Here is a 22,605-nt window from a genome sequence, read left to right as displayed (position 1 = left end):
GAGAAACTTGTAAAATTTGGGCTTTATGTTTTGTGATTCATGAGAAGCGGGAGATCGGGTTTGATGGGAAAAGAGGTAGAGGGAGAAGGAAAAGAGAGGTTTCACGAGAGAGGGAGATAGTTCGAGAATAGGAAAAGACAAAAAAAAAAAAACAAAAAGAAAAAAAAAAACAGAATTACTTTTTATTATCCTGCTTGTAGTCTGATACTACACCAAATGTATCACTAAGTTAGTCCAGCTTAGTCTATTCTAAGCCAGTCCAACTTAGTCCTTGAAGTTAGTCTAGCCCGAGATAATCCGGTACAACAAACGCACCCTTATGTGAATTTGGTTTGGGGTGGATAACCATTGTTTTCCATTATTGCCCCTTTCACATGCATTTGCTTAAAATGGAATCTAAGGGGATGTATTCAATTAGGAATTTGAAATATTTTAATGGATTTATAAATCCATAGATTTTTACGGAGCTTAACTAATTTGTAGAGATTCTATGTAAAATTTTAATTCAATTCTCTCGAAATCTTATGAAGTGAGATTTGTAAATGCTTAAAATACACTATAAAATTTCTCTAATTCCCTCTAATTCCTCAACTTTTCCAGATTCTCTAAATTCTAATTCTAATTGAATACACCTAGAATGTTATAAACTTCTTTAAAATTCTAATTGAATACACCTGGATTTCTAAGAATTTTAATAAACTATCTTAAAATCCTGATTGAATACACATTGAATTTCAGAGAATCACTTAAAATCCTGATTGAATATCCCTAGATTTATTAAAAGAATTAAAATCCCTCAAAATCCCAATTGAATACACCGCCCTAAGTAACAATTTTGGGGAGGTACAATACAAGACAAGACAATTTCCAGGACAAATAACAAGATCACGTATCTCCCAAATTCCTCACGTTAATGGGAGAAAAATTGCAAATTTCACAGTCAAGGTTGCTACAAAGAATTTCTCTCAATTAATGTCCAACTGATTATGTAACACTTAATAATAAGCAATGATTATACAAACTTACAAATAAAAGGAAACAGCAATTAAATCAAAACTCTGGTATGATATGAGCAGCTTAAGGGTGCAAGGTAAAAATATTATGCCCCCTCCTCCCTCCTCTATACTTTAGCAATCCCGAAGCTCCGCCCCCTTCCACTCCCTTCTCCACCCAAAATAATACCATACCATCGGAGGTTATAAATGCTGCACAATATCTCACACAAAACCTAATAGAGAAACCCATCCACTACACAATCTCCTCCACCAACCTATTTCCATCTTCTGAAATGTCTTTGTTAAGCAAACAAGGCGAGAAAACCGCAATCAGTAGTGGGTTTTTTCTTAGGCAGGTCAAAAAATCTTCCTTGCTGATTCTTCCATCATTATCAGAATCAAATAGATTGAACAGTCCACGGACCTGCAAGCACTCAATTAAACATTAGTCATCTTGCAAAAGGGGCAACCTGAAGATGTTTCATGGTAATATATCTTGAAAATCCTAGCCTAAAAGGGTATGGCCATCACCTCATCCTCATTCAAATCTGGGATTGCATGTCCAATGGACTCTCCAAACTGATTGAAAAGCAATTAAGAAACAAGGAATCACATGTCAATTCGTCATAAAAAAGTTATCTGGGGACTTGAAAAGGATAAAAGAAGGGAAATCAGTGCAAGCAACATACATTTTGTTCTGAAACGTAGTCATTCTCCCCAGAAACACATTCACAAAAGGCTAATTCACAGGCTCTGCGGAACAATGGCCGCTTAACGACATGCGCTGATCCAAATAAGAACTGAAAGCAACAGAATGATATGATTATGCTCAACTTGGTATCATGGCATTTAGCATTTAGAAAAGAAAAACCAAAACCAAAACAGATGCGCAAACAATTGCATCTATAGCCAATTCCCATATATGCGCGAGTAATAAGTTATTCCAGTTGTGAAACTAAATTATTTGGTATCTAACCAAATATGAAATATACAAAGCTATTACGGTAGTTCAATATATGCCTGTCAACATGTATTGAACTCTCTAAAGTAACTTTGTGGATTTCTAGAGAGAGGGCTTGGGGGTGTTCGATTACCTGCTTAAACGTTATTACTCCATTTCTCTCAACATCCATGAATGCAAATATCTGTGACACAAAATCTTTCAATGAGAATGACGGAGAATTGAAAGTTAAATCCATTCGTGAAAACATTTGACATGCTGTGATGCCCAATCACGTGTATACTTTGTACAGTCAGAAACAAAAAGCAATCATGGTAGTTAAAATAAGGAAAAGACAACAGACAAAATAAAATAAAAAATAAAAATAGCAGAAAAGTTATCATGCATTCTTCCCATAATTAAAGCCTTTTGTACAACATGTTCCCCTGTCCTTGTACATTTAGACACCATTCCAACACACTAACCACTAAGCTAGTTGTAATAGAGGATACTGAAGTAAGTCCACAGGAGGAGGACAAACACTTGAAGCAAACAATTGCAGCATATAGACAAAAAAGTAACTTCACCCAAGGGCCAAGAGAATGGTATCAAAAGCCATGCAACCATATTTCTATCCTAGAGGAGAAAAAAAATTAGGGTGCTTTGAAGTATCAATTCATGTTACGTCTACCAACTCTTACTATTCTAAATCCCATACATGTACACATGATTCTGATGTGGATATCTCTTATATTATATGCCAAAGTTCATTTCATAAAAGCTAGAACATATCATATAACCTTTCTAAACTCTAAAACTCAGCATTAAGTTCAAGTGGTAGCACACCAAGAGATAAGAGAAATTGTTTAGCACAAAACTATACGGCAACTGACCTCTTTGGAATAGCTACAAGCCTTGAGTCTTAGCACCCTTAGGAAATCATGGTAGTGAACATGACCTCTGCAAACAGGACACAACAATAAGAATCCTACATGTCTTGTGTTTGCAATAGGTTTTGCATAGATTCAAAGCTCTAGTACGTTAAGCATTTCAAATGGCGCAGCATTTAACTAAATTATTAGCTAGAAATCTAATTACTAAATGATGTTAGATGCGTTGTTCAAGGTTCTAAGCATTGTTAAGTGAAGTATCGAAGTTGCAAACATAAGACAAGCTTCACGAATGACATTGTACAAACATGAAAAGAAAAAAAATATTGTCAAAACGCATACAAAATAGAAGCAGGATGAACACATACATATGCACCCTTTTGGTTTTCTTGGTTGGCAGAAGGACTGATATTTGCCCAATAGCATTTAATACATTGTCTTGAACAAGCAATCTTACCATAACTAATTGCATTTATCTAACAAGAATTTCCACCATACGTGTTAAGATCATATGGGGGGAGGGAATATACTTACAAGAAACAAGGTGGAGATAAAAACTATATATGAACCCTATTCAGATGACAGATGCTAAATTTAAATAACCGCGTCATTTTCTTAATAATAAAAATAATAATAATAGCTGACAAACACCACTAGCCAAAAGGGCGATGTAGCGACAACTTCACTTTAATAATAGTTTCAAGAATACCTTGGGTCTGGATTCATACAAAGAAACTTATCTAGAAAGTCCACAGCCTCCATGCTGCTTATATGGAGTAACTGAAAAACAAGACATAAACTCTATCAGGTCTCACGTATATCGTTAAACAAAGCAAAGGGCACAATAACGAATAGATAAAGGACATAAAACTTAAGACACTCTTGTACTGGCAGCAGATAGAAATAGCATATACCATGTAAAAAGTTAATGCATCAGCCTATTAAAGAGCTATAGCCACTCTGGTAGAATTTCAAACTACTATAACTTGTCAATGCCTTGAATCAATGAACTAAGTAGGATAATATTGGCAACTTTATCCTCACCCTGGTATACTTGTGAACTATTCTGTTTTCAAATACAGTCCCACAAGCAACACGGTCATGACCAAGGGAATTAAATAGTCATCTTATACCATTTCAACAGACTTGCCCTTATTTACTGAATGCTTTTATAGGGCATATTTGATCAGATCTATAAGCGTTAATGGCTGATTTTGCAAATCATCCACAATTTGAAAAGTATTCAGAGGTAATATATGAGGTGCAAGAAAATATTAGACGAATCTCCGAATGTAACTCTTTTTTCTCAGAAAAGGACAGAAGTTATGTCAACCATATAAGCTGAATGTCGCTCCTGTGGACATATCCAAAATCAGTTCTATTATCTAAAACTATATATGTTAATCTACACACCAGGATGCACAGCTATAAATTCTCTTTAAGTTTTATAATATTATATATGTATACACAGAGAGAGATAGAGAGAGAGAGAGAAAGAGAGAGAGCAATTATATGCAATCACTTACTGACTTTACACTTGCCATTTCAACCATATACACTGAAGGTTGCTCCTGTGAACATATAGAAACGTTTAGTGTACTATAAATAGGTTGTGAATAGCTCTTAAACCATTTAAACATAAATTAAGAAATAGAAGCTCATTTAATTCTAAAAATTGTTGGGCTTTGGCTAGGATAAACGAATGTGGTGGGGGGGGGGGTGTGGTGGGGGAGGTGGGGGGAGTGGGCGAGGGTTGGGGTGGTGTTAGAGTCAGTCTCAGGTTGATAGGTTGGTTTCAAACAAAAAAAAAGTTTAAATAAGTATTAACCAAGATGTTTACCAGTTTCAATTTTAACTGAGATGCTTTCATGAGAAGCATTAAATCTCCATATGAATGAGACGTCTGTACAACGTTGAGTGCAGTTGCAATAGCATGACTAGTCTGCATATATTCATACGTGCCAACTTCTATTAATAATCTACAAAACAATGGCAGAACAGAAAATGTGCAATGCAAAACTAAACTCATGGCTCAAGAAAAACAGACAGCAGATTAATTTCACCAAGATTCTCACCCTCTCCGAAAAACGGGTAGCACTTTCTTTCTTGTTATCAAAGAGTGAAACAACAGAAAGGTACTCTACCTGTTCAATTCAGATCAAAATACCTAAATCAATGCCGATGCAGTACAAAATGTTATAACACCACACAGTGCATCAACCACAATCAAATAGGAGAAAGAGATTACCTCCATGAAATTGTGAAACTGTGTGAACATTCTAAACATGAGCTTTGCCAAAGAAATGTGCCCCCTGAACGGTATTTCACATGAAAACATTAATAGATACCACTGAAGACAGCACCAACAGAAAGTTTCAAATTAGAAAAGTGTCCTACCAGGATTGATCAAAGTGTACATGGGGATATCGTACAGCTACTGGTTGGACGGCGAAACCAGGGATGAATGCACCAAGTTCAAATGAAATGAGATATCTCCCGTTGGTTGTGGTTCCCTCGGGAAATAAAAGAACTCGAGGAAATCTACCACATGAAGCTTTTCTCTGTATATTTCAGATCCTTGAAAGCACATTTCTGTATCAAATAGCTTATAAAAGTGATAAAAACACTTGACTTTTTATCTCCAACACTATTATAGGTTCATACAATTACATCCAACATGCAACTAATTAACCGAAGATAAATACCTAAAAGGTGAAGTACAAGTATTCCAGCTGCAGTTGGACTAAAAAAGCGTGTATGTACTACATTCTATGGAACACATGAGTAAGAAATACATTAACATAGTGATGCAGGCTAAAATATCACAGAATACAGTATCCAAGTCAAGACATCTAAGAACTAGACCACATCACAAGGAATACAATTATAGTTTTAAGGAAACAACAATTTACAGTTGAAAGAGAGATGTTTCAAAGGCATCCAAACTTATAAAAAAAAATAAAAATAAAAAAAAAACAACAACAACAACATAAAACAAAAAAAACTTAGTAATTATAAGAAGGAACACAGAAGCATATATGTGCTTACTTCTATAATAAACGACAGGCAGTGACAATGGTTGCCAACCTATGATTCTAAACGGGTTTATAACTTACTAATAAAATAGGGATAACCAAGAACTAACAGAAACTTTTTACCTTGATTTCACTGACAGCATGCTTCCTTGATGATGCTGAAAACCTGTTAACATATATCACCTGAGAACGTAAAACAATAAGGCAAACAATGAGAACAGAATATAAATTCTATCAACTAAAGAGAATGTAAAAAGTTTGCTAGCAAATGAAGTGCAGAATTACTGTGAAGTTACCTGCATTGCTCTGATGATCGTCCCAACAAAAGGTAGGGAATCATGGGATTCGGATGCCACAATTGTAGGGAATAATTCATAGAAATAGAAGATAGGTTCAATAAAAGACACATGGTTAGAAACAACTATTGGAGCAATGTCTCGGGGAGCAGGTTTTCCTTTCCGTCTTATCCAATGGTAGCTGCAACAAGAGGTGCAAAAGGGAAAAATCAAATTTTTAAAAACTACGAGGAAACAGAGATTAAAACGAAAATCAACTATAACATGAAAGAGATAAACTATCAAACGATTACCACCGGTTATCATTCCGCTCCAGTTTGTATTTTTCAATTTTCCAAGAGAGTTTAATAGTTTACTCCAATACTCTCCTTATCCTTCCTTTCAATTGAATCTAATAAAACCATTCACTTCACTTCGATTGCAGCAATTAAATCTCCAAAAATCAAAGTTCACTTTCCTTGCTCAAGTTTTCACTTTTCAGCATCCAAACAGACCAGAATCCTAGGCTTCCATCTGACCCCTTCCAATCGAACTAACTACTTCACTTCAATTAAAATAAAAATTCCAAATTCCACTTTCTAGTCCATTCCTCCACTTTCCCAGCAACCAAACACAGCTAAACCAACCCAGAACAGAATAACAAACAAAATAACAAAAACCCAACAAAAATTATCATTAAACTTACCCAAAAGCGAAGAGAATGCATCGAGTACAGACCCTAGTGATCCACATAATCCTGCACCTCCACCTCGGCATAGGGCTCTTCTTATCCTTCCACCCCTGAAGAGCCAATTTCGTCGCCAAAAACCCAATCAGCAAAGACGCCCCAAACAGCACCAGCCGAACCAGCGCAATGGGCAGGCAAATTCCGATCTTTAACCACTCGTAAATACCCGTAATCTCGAGGGTGTGGTTCCGAAACGGGTCCGCGGTGGTGGAAACGGGCACGGTCAACCCATCGGACCCGAGAAATGCAAATGGGTTGCAAGAGTGGTGGTGGTGGTCGGCGCTGGTGCTCTGATGGGTGTGGATGCCGTTGTGGTTGTGGTGCGATTCGGTATCGGTGTCGTCTTGGATGGTGAGGATCAAGTGGGGGTGATCGGAAGGTGGAGGAGAGAGGAAGGGGGAGGTGAGATCGTGGTCTGCCATTACTGTGGGTGTTTTTTCTTGGGGGAGCAGAGTAGCAGTAAGGCTAATGAAGCTCCACGCTAGCTTCCGTAGGTAAGAGAGAGAGAAACAAAAATTTACAAAGGGTTCATACAACGCTATTGAAGGCATGGATCTCTCTCTACATGCGGCGGAATATTATTCGGTGATGAGAATATTAAATTTTTTAAATTAAATTTACAAATTAAATACGTGTTATCAAATTTGAATCACATTCTTGATAGTCTTGTTCTCGTAAATAATATTGTTTGTTAAAAAAAAAAAATGCATCACCAATAAATAAGTACGTTAATAACACTTAAGTAATGACTAATCATCAACTTCCTCATTATCTAGTTTACAAAGTTTTGTTTAAAAATTTAATCTCTCTAATATTATTTACTTCGCCGCGTTTTCTTAATATTTTATTGGAGAATACAAATTTACTTATGTAATGTGATCAAGAAATGCTTATCCACCCACTTGTGATCAATATAATTTTTATTGTATAAATTTTATAATCAGAATCATATATTCTTTGTCATCATCGAAGAGCACCTCTACAAGACTCAAATCCTGGCCTGCATCCTTATGGAAAATGCTAGGAAGTTTACATTTTTATACAACATTCGTGTGGCAAGCGCTGGTACACCAATTTGGTATATGTTGGAACCAACTTTGTGCCCGTGTATAGAGGAAAGCAAGAATAGTCATCTACAAGAATGAACAAGCAACCATGAAATTACTAAGGTACCGGGGTGATACAGGGCAAAGTTTCTCTAACGGTCAAGTTAATATAAAAACCTTAAAACCCAAGCGGTAGGCAAGAGAGCAATTCAGAACAAAGTAGGTGTTACCCATGTTAAATCTTAGGGAGATGTATTTATACCAATCGAGAGAGAGTCATTTAGGATAGTGATATCCGAAATAAACCGAGAGATCCTAGAGAATATCTAGCAATAGATATTCTTTCCTTGTAGGATTGTTATTACTTGAGGCTTAAGTCAATTTCTAAATTGTAGGAATCTGCAATATTATAGGAAACGAGTTCGTCGGAACAAACCTCTGTACTTTGCAGAGTAAGCATGATCATTCTCGATAAGATCTGCAAGCCTTACCTACTATTTCGGAGCCTAATAGGTGTGTTGCCACAATCGGTCCATTTACACAGTCCAACATAATTGGAGCCGGTTAGTCCATGCCCAAATTTATGAGGTGCTTGTATTTTGATCCTCCTTATTTTGGCCTAAAAATTCATGTTCCCACATATAAATATTCTCCTTAGCGTTATTCTATTTTATATTTGGGTCCAAAAAACGTAAGAGATTCATGCATTTTGGTTTTCTTCTCCAATGCAAGGACTCAAATCCTAAAAATCAAACATAATTTTGAGTTTTAAGATTTGAGTCTTTAAATTAGAGAAGACAACATTGGACTCAACTCATATTTGAGTTTAAGAATTTGGTTATGTGCATAGGAGATAATTTGACTCAAAACTCAAATCTCATTTTTCTTTGTTGAATAATATTTTTCCTATTTGGCATGGGATCCACCTTCAACTCAAATCTCATATCGATTCCAAATTTATATTTCGACTTCAAATTGGAGATGCAAGACAATCTATACTCGAAATGCTACTTGTTAGCCATAATATGCATTAAACAATAGACAGGTCATCTTGGGAATGCTACTTATTATCAAAATTGTTAATTTCTTTGACACGCATAGATGACTAAACATTTTCAAATTGAATGATATTTGGTAAAGATGATCTTTAAATAATAGTAAAGAGAATGAATAGTTCTGATTATGATGTTTGTCTGATAAAAATACATTGGTCATAAATGAGTGGACAAGTAAATTCCCCAAAGGATAAACATATGTACATCTTCTTTTTTTTTTTTTTCTTTTTTTTTTTCTTCCTATTTTGACAAAATAAATGAAGGGTAATTCTCAGTTACTACCTTGAAGTATCTTGGTTTTCAAACTTTTATACATTAAACGGAGGCCCAAGAGTGGTAGTTGAGAAAAAAAACCATGTGAGTTTTTATTGATTTTACTTGTTTAGGTAATTTATTTGCATTTTAGTATATTATTTTATTTATTAATTTTAAACTTTAATCCACACATTCATAGATAGAAGATGTAGAGTCCTCATATTATAAGAAAGAGGGAAAAATCATTCCGGTTCATGAAATGTTGGGAGATTTTACGACCTTCCCCGAAGTGGAATGAAACACTCTTCATTAATGAGTTATCTCCAATAGCAAATAGTTTTTCTGTCAACAATGAGGATCTTATAGAGTCGGTTCTGAAAACTCAAAATAGTGCACAAACTTCAACCCAACATCAAAGGCCTATTGGAAACAAAAAAGCTAAAGCACAAAAAGAAAACGGTATTGCGCATGATATTGGCGAAGAAGCAAAACTTTTAGCTAGCTCGTTTATGGCTTGCAAAGAGAGTTTTGACAACAAACAAGAGCTTAAGCTTATGATGACGGAAACATCAAAGATTGACACTCCGGCTAGGAGTGGATAAGAGGAACAAAACTCAGTTCTCAAAAGAAAAAAAAAAAAAAAAAAAAAAGAAGAAGAACTGCACGCCTTTCAACTCCCATTTGCATCGGAAGAGTATCATGGAGAGATTTGATTATTATGTACTTGTTCTAATATAGTTTGTTAATGTTGTAGTTTGTGTTTGTGTTTATACTTATCCAAAAATATTGTACTTTGTGTTATTGATAAAGAAAGTGTTGTGCTTTGAGTTTAATTGCATGCCTAGGTTAAAAATTCATAAAAAAAAAAGTGATGAATTTTAAGATACCACGCACATAAGTGATTAAATCTAACTTTATCAAAATTTGAACTTTTTTTAGGTTGAAATGTTCATGAAAACATTTAAGATAACATGTCTAAAAATCAACTTAAGACAAGTTAAGGAAAAAATAAAATTTACTGCATAATCAAATTACTACATAATATAAATATATAGCTCCATATGCAGCTCAAAAAATATATAACCCCTCTGGGATAGATTTTTTTAGAGCCCTGAAGGTTCCTAGGAGCTCTAAATTGGAGTATATCCACCACTTTTCCAGCCTTATATAAGACCCCTCATTAGAGCATCCCCAGTGAGGGGCTCTATATGAGGCTGGAAAAGTGGTGGATATAGCCAATTTTAGAGCTCTGAGGAATCTATAGAGCATTATAAAAGAATCTTTTCCAATGAGGGGCTATTGATTTCAGGCTATATATGGGCTATATGTCACATCCTAGACCGGCTCCGCTGTAACAGAATATTGTTCGTTTTGGGCCACGTCCTTACGGTTTTGTTTCTGGGAACTCATGCGAGAGGTCACCCATCCTAAGATTGCTCTCGCTCGAACTTGCTTAACTTTGGAGTTCCGATGGAATCCGAAGCCAGTGAGTTTTCAAAAGCCTCATGCTATTGGAGGTGGGCATGTGCATATAAGGCACATCACCCCCTCTCCTTTGGTCAATGTGGGATGTTACACTATATATATTTATTTATACAATTTTATTATGCGATAATATTTTTTTTATGCTAACTTTTCTTAAGTTGATTTTTGGATGCGTTATCTTAAATTTTTTTATGAACTTTTCAATCTAAAATGGTTCAAATTCTGACAAAGTTAGATTTCATCACTTATGAACTGTTCGTTGGATTAAATTTTTTTATCTCAATCTCATATGTTAAGAGAAATAAACCCTCACTTCGCCATTTGAAATAGTTTGATTTTTGTGTCCAACACAACAATTTACCTAGCACCAATTGGTAAATTAGAATTATACAATTTTGAAAAAAAAATTATTTGAAAATTTCACCCACCAATGCCCATGAACGTTAAATCAATTTGGAATTTTAATTCTTATGGAATTTAAAACAATCACTAATTTGCCAAACTGCAAGAAAAATATGCAAGAAAAGAAAATTAAAAAAATAATAAAAGGAGAGTACAAGTGTATTCGTAAGTTGATGGAGAGTGATAGAATTTTGCTCACATGAGTTGCTATTTTTTGTGGGACCCACTATTTTTTTTTAGGCTAGATGTAGCCCAATTTTATGTTGCTCAAGAAAGTAAGTTGCTAGCCCAAGTGGTGAATCTAGCCCAAATTTTCAACTCATTTATGATAAAATTTCTCACTAGTACTTAAAAATTAATAGCCTCATAAAAGATAAAACCTCCTATAGAAATTCTCATTAGGGATACTGTAACATTTCGCGTAACAGTATAAATCAATTTCATACAAGTCATTCCAATGCAAACGCAACATGTGAATTAGGTGGATGTGAAAGCCGCGCGGCCGCAGCAGCAGCTTCACAACGTCACTAAAGCCTAGGGCTGGCTGGAAAAAATTCCCGAAAATCCCAAACCAAACCGAAAAAATCCCAAACCCAAACCGAAACTATCCCAAACTTTGATAATCCCATACCGAAAAATACCGAAATATTCGGTATGTAATTGGTTTCCAGATTTCTTTTCTTCGGTATTCCCGAAGTCCCGAAATCTTCTTTTGTTTTTGGTTCCTACTTTCCAGCGCTACATCTGCAAAGAACAATGAAAAAATAAAATAAAAAGCAGAGCCTTTCGGTTCCACTAGCAAAGGAACAAAAATAAAATAATATGGAAAAGGCATGTGATGGTGATGCCTTGTCGATTTGGGATAAAAGCACAAAGCTTTTTTGGAAACTAAAAGCACAAAGCTTTTGTTTTGGTTTTGAATCTTGATTCTTGAGGCAGAGAGAGAGAAGCAGTCTTCGTGTTGGGAAGCAGAGATAGGAAGAAGCTCTCTCGTCTCTAGCCTCGACCCATTTCTCTCTCTATCCTCTCTGAAGCTCTCTCGTCTCTGGGTTATGAATCCTCAGCGCTGCGCATGCACGATTCATAACCCACAACAAATAATTCCATTTGATGATCACTGAAGCTCGAGAGAAAAAGATTGGATTTTTGCATGTGGGTTCTGAAGGATTTGTGCAGAAATGGCATAAGAACATGTGATTGTGAAGAGGAGTGGGTGTGGCCGTGTGGGGTTAGGAGCGAGGTGGACTCAGAGTCGCCGCCGTGCTCGAAGAAAAAGATTGGATTTTTGCATGTGGGTTCTAAAGGATTTGTGCAGAAATGGCATGAGAAGATGTGATTGTGGAGAGGAGTGGGTGTGGGGTTGGGAGCTAGGTGGATTCGGAGTCGTCGCCGTGGTCGTTGCTTTCTGAGAATGGTGGAGGTGGCGGAGGAGAATGGTATTAAGATATCTCAGGAGGAGGCTTGTGAAGAAGCCACTGGAGATTGCTGGTGTTGGTTGCGTCCCGAACCGTACCGAAAAACCGAAAAACATTCGGGAATACCGAAATTCGGGAAAGGCAAAATTTCGGATCGGTTTCGGTTGCTAAAATCTCATCCCGAACTTTTTCAGTTCGGTAATTGGTATATAGTTTTCGGTTCGGTATCCCATACCGAACCACCCCTACTAAAGCCAGTCTCACTGGGCCACTGCTACTGAAAAATAATATACTTTTAACTTTTAAAACATGCTTTGTTTCGAGCCAAATAAATAAATAAATAAATAAAGCTTTGCTTTGTGATAGGAGATGTCCACTTTGTTGATATGCAGTATGATGCAATTGGAAGGTTGGGTTAGTGGTGTAGGTGAAAAACAACGAAATTGTTCAAATCAACCACATAAAACCAATTTGAAAACCCATTTAATTTAGTAGTATTATTTTTTACTTGTAAGTAAGAGACTCTAAGCTCCAATCTCGTTAATAGTAAGTTCGCAATCAATTTATTTCTCCACTCTTTAGTGTCAAAATATCATTATATCAACAACAAAAATATTCGAACCAATTTGATCTCGTTTTGACATTAGAAAAAACATGCAGTACTGGACTGATTTGAAATAGCCCGCAATTAGTTTGGTTTGATTTAGTTTGACCTATTTGAACTGCTTAAACCTTAAATTAAAATCATGAATCATTCGACTTCGACATCATCACTGTTCTTCTAAAAATGTTAAGAATGAATATCATATTGACGAGAAAACAAATATTGCATAAGCTTATAATTAAGAAGTTGAGAGAACAAATATATTGCATGAGCTTTTAAACATATTAATGTCTTGATCTTTGCGTGCCCCTCTAGGAATCCGCATGGGGTCATCGTCATCACCGCTGTGGCGTCCGAGTCTGCCGCCAGCACCATCATGTGCTCCACCTCCGTCACCACGCCCAGCCCAACAGCAAGCACTGCCGGAGCCGGATTAGGAGCCGATTTAGGATCTAGATCCGGATCCAAATCCCGAAAGCCTCAACAAATAGATAAGGATGCACATACAATTCAGCATTCGGTTCAGGAGCCATGTCCTCCCTCTCTTGTCGTCCTTCCTTTCTCCACCATGGCCAACGGGAAACGGGAAACCAGAGTAGGCTTGCAAACTTCTCGAGGTCGCAGTTGTTGTGGCTGTTGCGTCAATAAAGGTTGCATGGTCGACAGAGCAAGCAACGAATAAAGCTAACAATGCCATGAATGGAACACTTGCTGCGAAAGATGTGGCACTGGCGGTGCTTGCGGCGGCACGCCAGCACTTGTGGCTCCTGGATCAGTTCCAAAACCGTTTATAAGGATCCTGATCCATTTGTTGCGGTTTTTCGAAACTTGGATCCGGATCTGAATCCTGAATTGACTCGCAGACGTGGTTCACCACTGGCTTTTTGCATCGGCATCGACATCCACGTTCGCCGCTAACACCTCCACGTACTCTACCTTCGTCATCACGCCAAGAGCTGCTTCATAAGTCACTTCAGGAGCCGAATCCAAATCCCGAAAATTCACAGCAAACGGATCAGGATCCACTAACGATTCCTGATCCGGTTCAGGAGCCACAGGGTTCGCCGCAAGCACTGCCAGAGCTGCGTCTTTTGCAGCCACAGGGTTCATGTCGTTGTTAACTTCATTCGCTTCTTGCTCTACCAGCTGCTAATGGCGATTTTCCACGGGATGGGCTAACTTAAAGATTTAAATCTTGTAAACAAAAAAAACCGGTATTGTATTTTTCACACTTTGTATAAGATGAGCCAAAAATTTTTCGTTATTAAATAAATATGTGTTAAAATTCAAACAAATTCAAACTTGAAACATATATGTACAAGAAGCGATGAGAAAGGAGGTAAGAAATAGAGATGGTTTGTAACTGTATTATATATTTTTATAATTAAACTGAAAGAAGTAGAATTAATGACTAAATATATGGTAAACTACCGGAAATCAATGAAAATTATGTGTAAAATTTTATTTTTTCACTGAAAACTACCAAGGCTATAGCCCATGGTAGCCCTTTTAGATGTAGCATCCAGAATAGTCGCGGCCTCGAAAAGTTTGAGAGCCCAACTCTTGGTTTTTGGTTGGCCATGGTGGAGAAAGGAAGGACGGAGAGAGAGATTCTGGCTTCTGAACCGGATTATGAACCGTTAGTGGATCCTTATCTATTTGTTGCGGCCTTTTGGGATTTGGTTTCGGATCTGAATCTTGAATCTTCTCTTGATTTGGCTCTGGCGGTGCTTGCGGTGGGGCCTAGGCATGGTGACGGAGGTGGAGCACGTGGTGGTGCTGGCGTCGAACGAGGATGCCACAATGATGATGACGATGACCCCTATTGATTTCTAGAGCAGCGCGTGAAGTTCAACAACTATACGTGCTCCACATCACTCTATTTGATGTTGTATACATGTTTGGCTTAAAAATTTGTCACATAATGGGGTGCTGAGAATAAAATCCACATTGTTGGAAGAAGGAACTTTGCATGAGCTTACAAGGAGTTGAGCTCCTCATCATATCGCTAACTAGTTTTACGGAAGAATAAAAGCTTTATTCACAAAATCTCTCCATTTTCAATGATAAGATGTTATCTTCAATTCGTTGTGCGAAGTTCCTTTTCCATATAGTATGTAGATAAATACAGTATTTTCTTAATTTCTCAAGAAGGAAATTAGCCGAACACAATCAATCACTGAGCACGTTTGCTGTTTAGTATTGACTTATTGACTTGGCTTAGACAACCCCACTAGATGTTGAAGAAAAATATAAATGCCAACTTGCAAGGTTTGTCCAAGTGAAGGTAGAAGACGGAGAAGCTATGAAGCAAACTTTATTGAATCTCGAGAGTAGACAACAAACAAACAAACAAGGCCTGAACAGATTGATTTGATTTGGTTATGTACTTAGTGTGAGGTGTAAACCAAGCCAAATCCAACGGAATCCTTTACATGGTTATGTTCCTAATTATATAATTAAAACGATTTACTGTGCAGATTATTCAGTAAAGTAATGCATATTGCATGTGATGTCAAAATAAAAAGCTTTAGCTGGTCTGTTTGTGAGTTCCAAGAAAAACTTGAGGCTTGATGGTGTGGTAAGTTGGCTAAATCTCCTACGTCACAACGGTATTCTGGATCAATAATGTAATGCTACGTGAAAAAGTTATATACATCATATCGCTTTATCCATCTAGAATGCCACAGTAATTACTAGCAGCAAAAGGAAGTAGCCCAAAAATAACAAAATTGATCTAGTGAGAAAGATATAAGGCTACTTACAAGTTACAATCCCGTGCCCTTGAGCATCAGACATGATCAGTAAGCCTTATGAATCAATCTTTCATGATGCCTTGTACTCTTTATCATTTGATTACCATCTTCTGCAGCCGAACACCATATTACAGAAAAATGTCAAGAGAAACAATGAATTGGGAGTGTCAAAATTCTCAAGAATTGATGTTTGGATGTTTGTGGAGTGGTGAAAGCCCATACAGTTACTATCACCGAGCAAAGTCTGAGGCAGTGTTGAACATTTTCAGAGTTGCCTTACTCAGAAGAACGAACCACTTGGGTACTTTGGTCCAAAGGAAGCTACATACAAAAGGATCCACACACACCAATCTCTGCAGTTAGTTGACATGAGACTATTGCCTCTACATCAACTGCAGGACTTTGCAATCTCATCAAATTTATCTGAACACCTGATACCAATGGATTATAAGTTTCAAGGATTCTATCAGAGCCACGTAATATGCAGTGGGTAATTGTCCGGAAAAACCCCAATCGATCTTGTTGATACAAAATGTGCAATGCACATATTGAACCTCTGCGCCAGGTTTATCGGTTTGAAACAAAATGCAGCTCATGCTACTAGAATTTGAGAGCATGAAACGCTCTAAAAACTGTGCCCGTGGTATGTAAAACCCCAAATTTGATGACAATAAGGTATTTTCTTCATAAGTACATACAAGTCCATGTAAAAATCTGCCCTTAGGAGTCCACACGCGAGATGATGAGAAAATCCCTGCAATCACAAATACATACATACATCTGTAAAGAGATATATGTATATATATCAAAGAATGAGTTAATTTTTAACTTTTTAGAAGACCATGTCACCTCAATAATGAAGAAATTTAACGCAATGCAAAGAACAAAGTTCAGGGAAAATGAAATTGTACCATCTGAAAATGTACTTATTGTCTAGATTAAACCATCCAGACTCAAATGTAGCTTTATCAACTTCCTGCAGATTCATTTCATGTTGGCCTCCACCAAAACACATCATGAATGTCTGGATAAACCCTGCAACATCTTGCTTGTAAACAAGACGTATCCCACATTTCTGGACCTCCATGCACGAGTTAATGGCTTCCAATAATGCCCATATTGACCTTGATTCATTTAACGTCTTTGGAAAGCGCATATGAGATTCATAGAAAAAACAAAGAAAATCATCAGAACTAGATCTGACGAGGGTGCAACTTTCCTTCCAGTCAAGAAGATATGGTTCCAGTCGAAACTCATGAGTTCCCAATGTGAATCTGTACAAGTAATCAGAAGTTTCTGTATCTGACTCACTATTGGAAACAGAAGGCTGTCCCTTGACTAAGAAAACAGCAGCAACCCCCATCCACTTCTTATTATCTTTCAAATTTGGAGGTATTGGGATTGCTATGGAATCGCCATTAACTATATTGCTGAACCACTCTGGGATTTCAATTTGGGCACAAACAGAGCTCATGGAGCATGACCTACAATCCAATAGGTCTCTTTGAAACACTTGAGTTGGTAACCATGAATCAACACATGGTTTCCATTCTTGATCTTCAGACGAAATACTGAAAGTAGTCATTCCAAAGCCTCCAGAAGTGTAAGTTCTTGAGATACGTCTTGGTGCTGAAGTATAATATTCTGGATTATCGGATGAACTGTGGGAATTGACAGTAGTCATTCCTGAGACAGCTGAAGTCCATAACTTGAATTTATCTTGGAAACACATCAGTGAAATACAATCTTCTGCATTCACATGCCGAACACTTAACGGTAGTTCAGGAAGCAACTGAAGCCTTCGACAATTGCTCAAGTTGAGAGATTCAAGCTTGGAGAGTTGACAGATGCTTTCTGGTAGCCGAACAAAATTATTGCCACTCAAATTTAATTTTCTTAAGGAGATTAAGTCACCAAAATCTTGGGGAATTGCTCCATCTATTAAATTGCAATAACTTAAGTCTAGCTCTGTCAAAGAAGTTAAACTGGAGAATGAGGTTAGCAACAACAAACTGGTGGGGACATAGCTCTTTCTGCACCACCAACAATTAAAGAGCGAGTGCCACGAATTTGAAGGCAGATCTCGACATCCCCGGAAGGATAGATATTTTAGATTCAACATACCTACAACAGACGGTGATTCTCTTATAGCAGTTCCACTTATATCAAGCTCCTCTAGGCATTCCACACAATTCAGATTCTCAGGTATCTCATCAAATTTTGAGCAACCAGCTAAAATGAGGCTTTTCAGAGATGTCAAATATTGAATGGTATTCGGAAGAGACAAAAGGTTTTTGCAGTCTCTTAAGTTCAAGAAGGTAAGACTCGTCAAATGTTGAATTGATGTAGGCAATTCCTCTATAGCAGTCTCATCCAAATAGACTCTCAACAAGCATTTCATATTTCCTTCAACTTCAGGAAACTTCTTGAGTCTTGAACAAGCGGACAGAGTAAGACTTTTAAGAGATTTCAAACTTTTGAAAGGTGGAAGGCTCTCAACAGATTTGCAGTTTCTCATATTCAATGAAATAAGGTTTCTGAGACCTCCAATGGTTGGGTGAACCTCAACCAATCTTGCACAACCTTGAAGCACCAAAATCTCAAGATTTGGAACCCCAGTAAAGTCTGGGGTCTTGATCAAGTACTGGGAGTCACTCATATCAATGAAAGTTAGCCTGCTCCAACACTGAAATCATTTGAAAAATAATCGCATGATTTGAAAGAAAAATAATTGGTAGAAAAATGGCAATACATTCTTGTAAGACACCAACTCGAAAGTTCAATTTTTGGTTTAAAATATTTAAGTGCTTTTTTTACGCATATTAAGTTAGACCCTTCACTTGGTGGGAAAAGGCTTTGTTGTTGTTGTTGTTAAGTTAGATACCTTATCTTTCCTTACAGTGTCTGTTTATATGAGATGAGTACACATTTTGGGAAAGTTGCTAGCAGTAGCCTGTAATTTTTAGACTACTACTTTTTAGAAAGTTTATTAATAATTCTAAATTAAATTCAAACCAATGCAACTTTATTTTACATGTGCATTGTTTATAAACTTGTATTTTATGAAACCTATCAAACAAGACCTAAGATAAACATAGAAGAATGTATACGAAAACACAGTGAGGACAATGTCCAGAAATAAAAGAGAGTTATGTTGCATCATGTATACATGATACTATATGATGTGAAATGTTTAACTGTATAACATTAAGAGAATATGGATACATTCTCATGATCTGTAAATGGGAATTATATTACACTAAGACAATGTGTCACAGATACTTTCATGTGCTTTGTTTTTTTGATAGAAATTTATGTTTACTATTGGTTTTGTATGATATATGTCAACCTAAACATTTTCCATCTATAAAAATTATGGAAAAAAAGATGATGTGTAACATACTTGCATGGATATTTCAGCACTAGACAGACTGAAAAGTCTTTATGGTATACAACCTAAAAAGGGCAGCAGGGTTTCTTCAGACAAGGAAGTGGATTCTAACAGTATCCTCAACTTCAAATTATATTCAAGGATATACATCCAGAAGACTAACTGTGATCTTACCTTTTTCCCCGTCCATAGCTGTTTGATGCAACTTGAATGTATCTTGAGTTCGACAAGCTTATCTGATTCAAATCCTGATGGCAAAGAATTTAAAGGACATTCATGCCATTCCAAAAGCGCCAACTCATTAGAAAGATATTTGGTGTTCCCAGAAATGTTTCCTTTCCAAATTTTGAGATATTTTAAGTTCTTCATTTCCGAAAAAGGATCATTAACCCTAATCTCCTGTTCTTTTTCAAAATTCAGGAATACACCTTGCACCGAAGTTGTTCCCTAATAGAGAAGAAGACAGAATTAGTTGTAGCAAGCATCAAAAAATATATATATAACAAGACACTCAACTAATTATTTTTTAAGTTTAACAATCTCTAAATCTGTATTTCGAGTAATTTCTTACCCTATTATGTACAAGCACAGGGAAAATATCTTTGGGAAGCCACAACCTGCTACGCTTGCCTGCCTCAGGATGCTCCCGACTAACAATTTCCCACCCCAATTGTTCTATCAAATCATGCATCCACAATTTTCCTCCGAATGTAGTTAGAAGACATTTTTCAGTGAGAACTTTAAAATGAATGATTGGACAGTGGCCATAACGACTTTCTAGTATTCTTTTTATACGATATTCGTCCTCTCCTTTAAAGAAACACGCAATGTCCAAAAATATTTTCTTTTCTATTTCCTGTAATCCATCAAAACTTACTTTAAGTACATCAAAAAGCATTTCAACAGGCTTTCTTTCTAGCCTTAACAATGCACTTGACCATTCTTCAACACTTCTACGAAAGAGGGATGAACCTGAAACTTCAATGGCTAATGGGAGGCCATAAGCATTTTTAACAAAATTCTTGGATAGCTGGAAAAAATCTTCTCCAACCTGGTCACTCCTAAAGGCTTTCCAATTAAAGAGCTGAAGAGCTTCATTGTTAGTTAACGCCTTAACTTGATTTATTCTGTCCACTCCACCTTTGACCAATACATCTTTATCTCTTGAGGTTATTATGATTCTACTCCCTTGACCAAACCAACTATGGTCACACAATGCCTTCAATTGTTCTAACCGATCCACATCATCAAGAATGATAAGAACTTTTTTAGTTTGTAGTCTTTCCCTTATTATACTGCTTCCTGTATGAGTGTTGTGCATCCTTACATTACTTTCCAGCAATATATCAGAAAGAAGTTTCTTTTGTAAATGAACTAGACCTTGTTTTTCACTTACCTCTCTAACATTGGCAAGAAAGCTGTAAGCTTCAAACTGAGCACGTATCCTTTCAGAAACTACATGGGCAATAGTTGTCTTTCCGATGCCCCCCATCCCCCAAATCCCTATGATGTGTACATTATTCCGCCCCATCTCTAAGTCCGAAAGCATTTCTTTTACGCGAGAATCCATCCCAACTAAATCCGTAAATACACTGGAGATTGTTTGATTCAATTTGGTGGAAATATTTTCGACAATAGTTTGAATAAGTTCTGATTCAAACCTGCAAAAGGTTACAACTAATAGTAATAAATCACCATCTCATATTTTGTGAAACCATAGTTTAAATATCACTACAAGAAGAAAGTAAAAAAGTAAGTTTACGTACCCGTCCAAATGGAATCCAGAGAGGTCAGCTACCTCTACAAGTGCAGCTCTCCACCTCCGTACTTTTTCTAAATTACCTTTAACGGCTCGTTCCTCAAGCTTACAAAACGCTTTCCCGAAATTCCCTGTTTGGTTTCGCAGCTCGGATGGATGTACGTGATAGAAAATCGGGACTAGTATCTGTCCCATTACTCTCCTGCACTCAACAGCCGTTGCAAGCTCTTCCATACACCAAGTTGAGTCGGCATAATTGCTCGAAAGAATGGCAATGACACACCTTGATTCTTCAACTGCATTGTAGAGTTCCGTGATGGAACTTCCTTTTTTGAGTTTCTCATCATCCCTGAATGTGATAATTCCCTTTCGAGTCAGCGCGGCATAGAGGTGGTCAGTAAAACTTGTGCGGGTGTCTGTGCCTCTGAAACTGAGGAACACATCGTACGTCCACAGCGGCGTCGGCGAAGAAGAAGAAGAAACGCCTGCTTGGGGGATCATTGAAGGACTGTGAGGGTTAGTTTGGACAAAATCTGCAAATCGGGTTTAGCAATTTCCAAAGTTCTTGACAAAACAAACGCGACATTGCCGAAGACTTTCGGTGTCAACGCTACTTCAGTTGTTAAAACGTTATTTTCAGCTGGCCAAATTGTGGGTAGTGCGTACAGCGAAAGAAAAACAGGGTTTCCAGACCCAAGGCTTCTAAGAGGAATTTCATCGAACGGTTGGTAGGCATGGTGTAATAAGTCACCAAACTTGGCAATTGGCATTCATAACTATCCGGTTGTTGGTGGCAAAAGCCAAGCTGGGCCAATGGGTTAATGGAAGAGCACGGCTGACTGCATGATTGAGCTGAAGGAGGAGTAAAACTACATTGACCCAGAAGATTACTGGTTTGTGACCTCAAGCTTGAAGGCGCAGGGACTAAAAAGTACTATTAGATTTGGTGAAAACCTTCTTTCTCGCTTTAGTAGTGAAAAATCGTAACCTGTCGTATTAACTTTGAATATAGGTTTTTTTTAGTCAAAATAGTTTATAAGGTTTGCATAACTTTTTATTTTAGTTTTAAGATTTAAAATCAATAAAAGTAGTCCATGAGTTTATCCATAATTAATCACTTTGGTCATTCCATGAAAAATCTCCATTAAATAAGGTTAAAATGACAAAAATACCCTTAATTTTTGTCAAATCATTTAGCCTATTGTTTATTAAATTGAGGATATTTTTATCATTTTGATCCTTATTTAATATAATTTTTCATAGAATGACCAAAATGATTGATGGTAGATAAACTCAGGGACCACTTCTATTGATTTCAAATCTCAAGGACCAAAGTGATGAGTTATGCAAATCTCAGATACTATTTTGACAAAAAAAAAACCTTGAATTTATGATTACTTTAGCAAGTGCATGCGTTTCTTCACTCCCACTTTACAAAGTTGCTCTTAAATATTATAATAGACAAAAGTGAGAGAGATAATCTTTGCTAGAGATAAAAGTGAAACGAGTATGTATCACATAAATGATGCAGGACAAAGAAATGAGAGGGATATT

At 36.8% G+C, this 22,605-nt stretch overlaps 2 protein-coding genes across 3 annotated transcripts; both read right to left on the bottom strand.

Annotated features, from left to right (window-relative positions):
- Positions 1-894: 894 nt before the first annotated feature.
- On the bottom strand, positions 895-7,409 carry LOC125473443 (lysophospholipid acyltransferase LPEAT2-like). 2 transcript variants are annotated; one of them, XM_048576254.1, is made up of 14 exons: positions 6,842-7,408; positions 6,157-6,337; positions 5,984-6,043; positions 5,223-5,386; positions 5,074-5,137; positions 4,901-4,969; positions 4,666-4,767; positions 4,352-4,396; positions 3,535-3,605; positions 2,829-2,895; positions 2,090-2,140; positions 1,685-1,795; positions 1,527-1,574; positions 895-1,419 (listed from the first exon to the last, which is right to left on the bottom strand). In XM_048576254.1, exons 1-14 carry the CDS (start codon positions 7,303-7,305, stop codon positions 1,249-1,251), a joined length of 1,668 nt encoding a protein of 555 aa, XP_048432211.1. In that variant the 5' UTR covers positions 7,306-7,408; the 3' UTR covers positions 895-1,248. The 2 variants fall into 2 exon arrangements, with proteins under 2 accessions (XP_048432211.1, XP_048432212.1); XM_048576255.1 differs by lacking the exon at positions 4,901-4,969 and having other exon boundaries at positions 6,842-7,409.
- A 5,906-nt stretch (positions 7,410-13,315) lies between these two features.
- LOC125473444 (TMV resistance protein N-like) lies at positions 13,316-22,036 on the bottom strand. The gene is made up of 5 exons (XM_048576258.1): positions 21,059-22,036; positions 19,864-20,953; positions 19,467-19,739; positions 16,813-18,587; positions 13,316-16,681 (listed from the first exon to the last, which is right to left on the bottom strand). Coding segments are annotated over exons 1-5 (3,633 nt in total). The 5' UTR covers positions 21,553-22,036; the 3' UTR covers positions 13,316-16,680.
- Positions 22,037-22,605: the final 569 nt, after the last annotated feature.

Source organism: the organism of the source record quoted next, unplaced genomic scaffold (assembly GCF_019419815.1).
Source record: "Pyrus x bretschneideri cultivar Hongxiangsu unplaced genomic scaffold, Pyrus_bretschneideri_v1 Contig87, whole genome shotgun sequence".
In the NCBI taxonomy this organism is placed as follows: Eukaryota; Viridiplantae; Streptophyta; class Magnoliopsida; order Rosales; family Rosaceae; genus Pyrus; species Pyrus x bretschneideri.
Note: the sequence above shows the minus strand (reverse complement) of the source record. Positions and strands in the feature narration are given on the sequence as shown.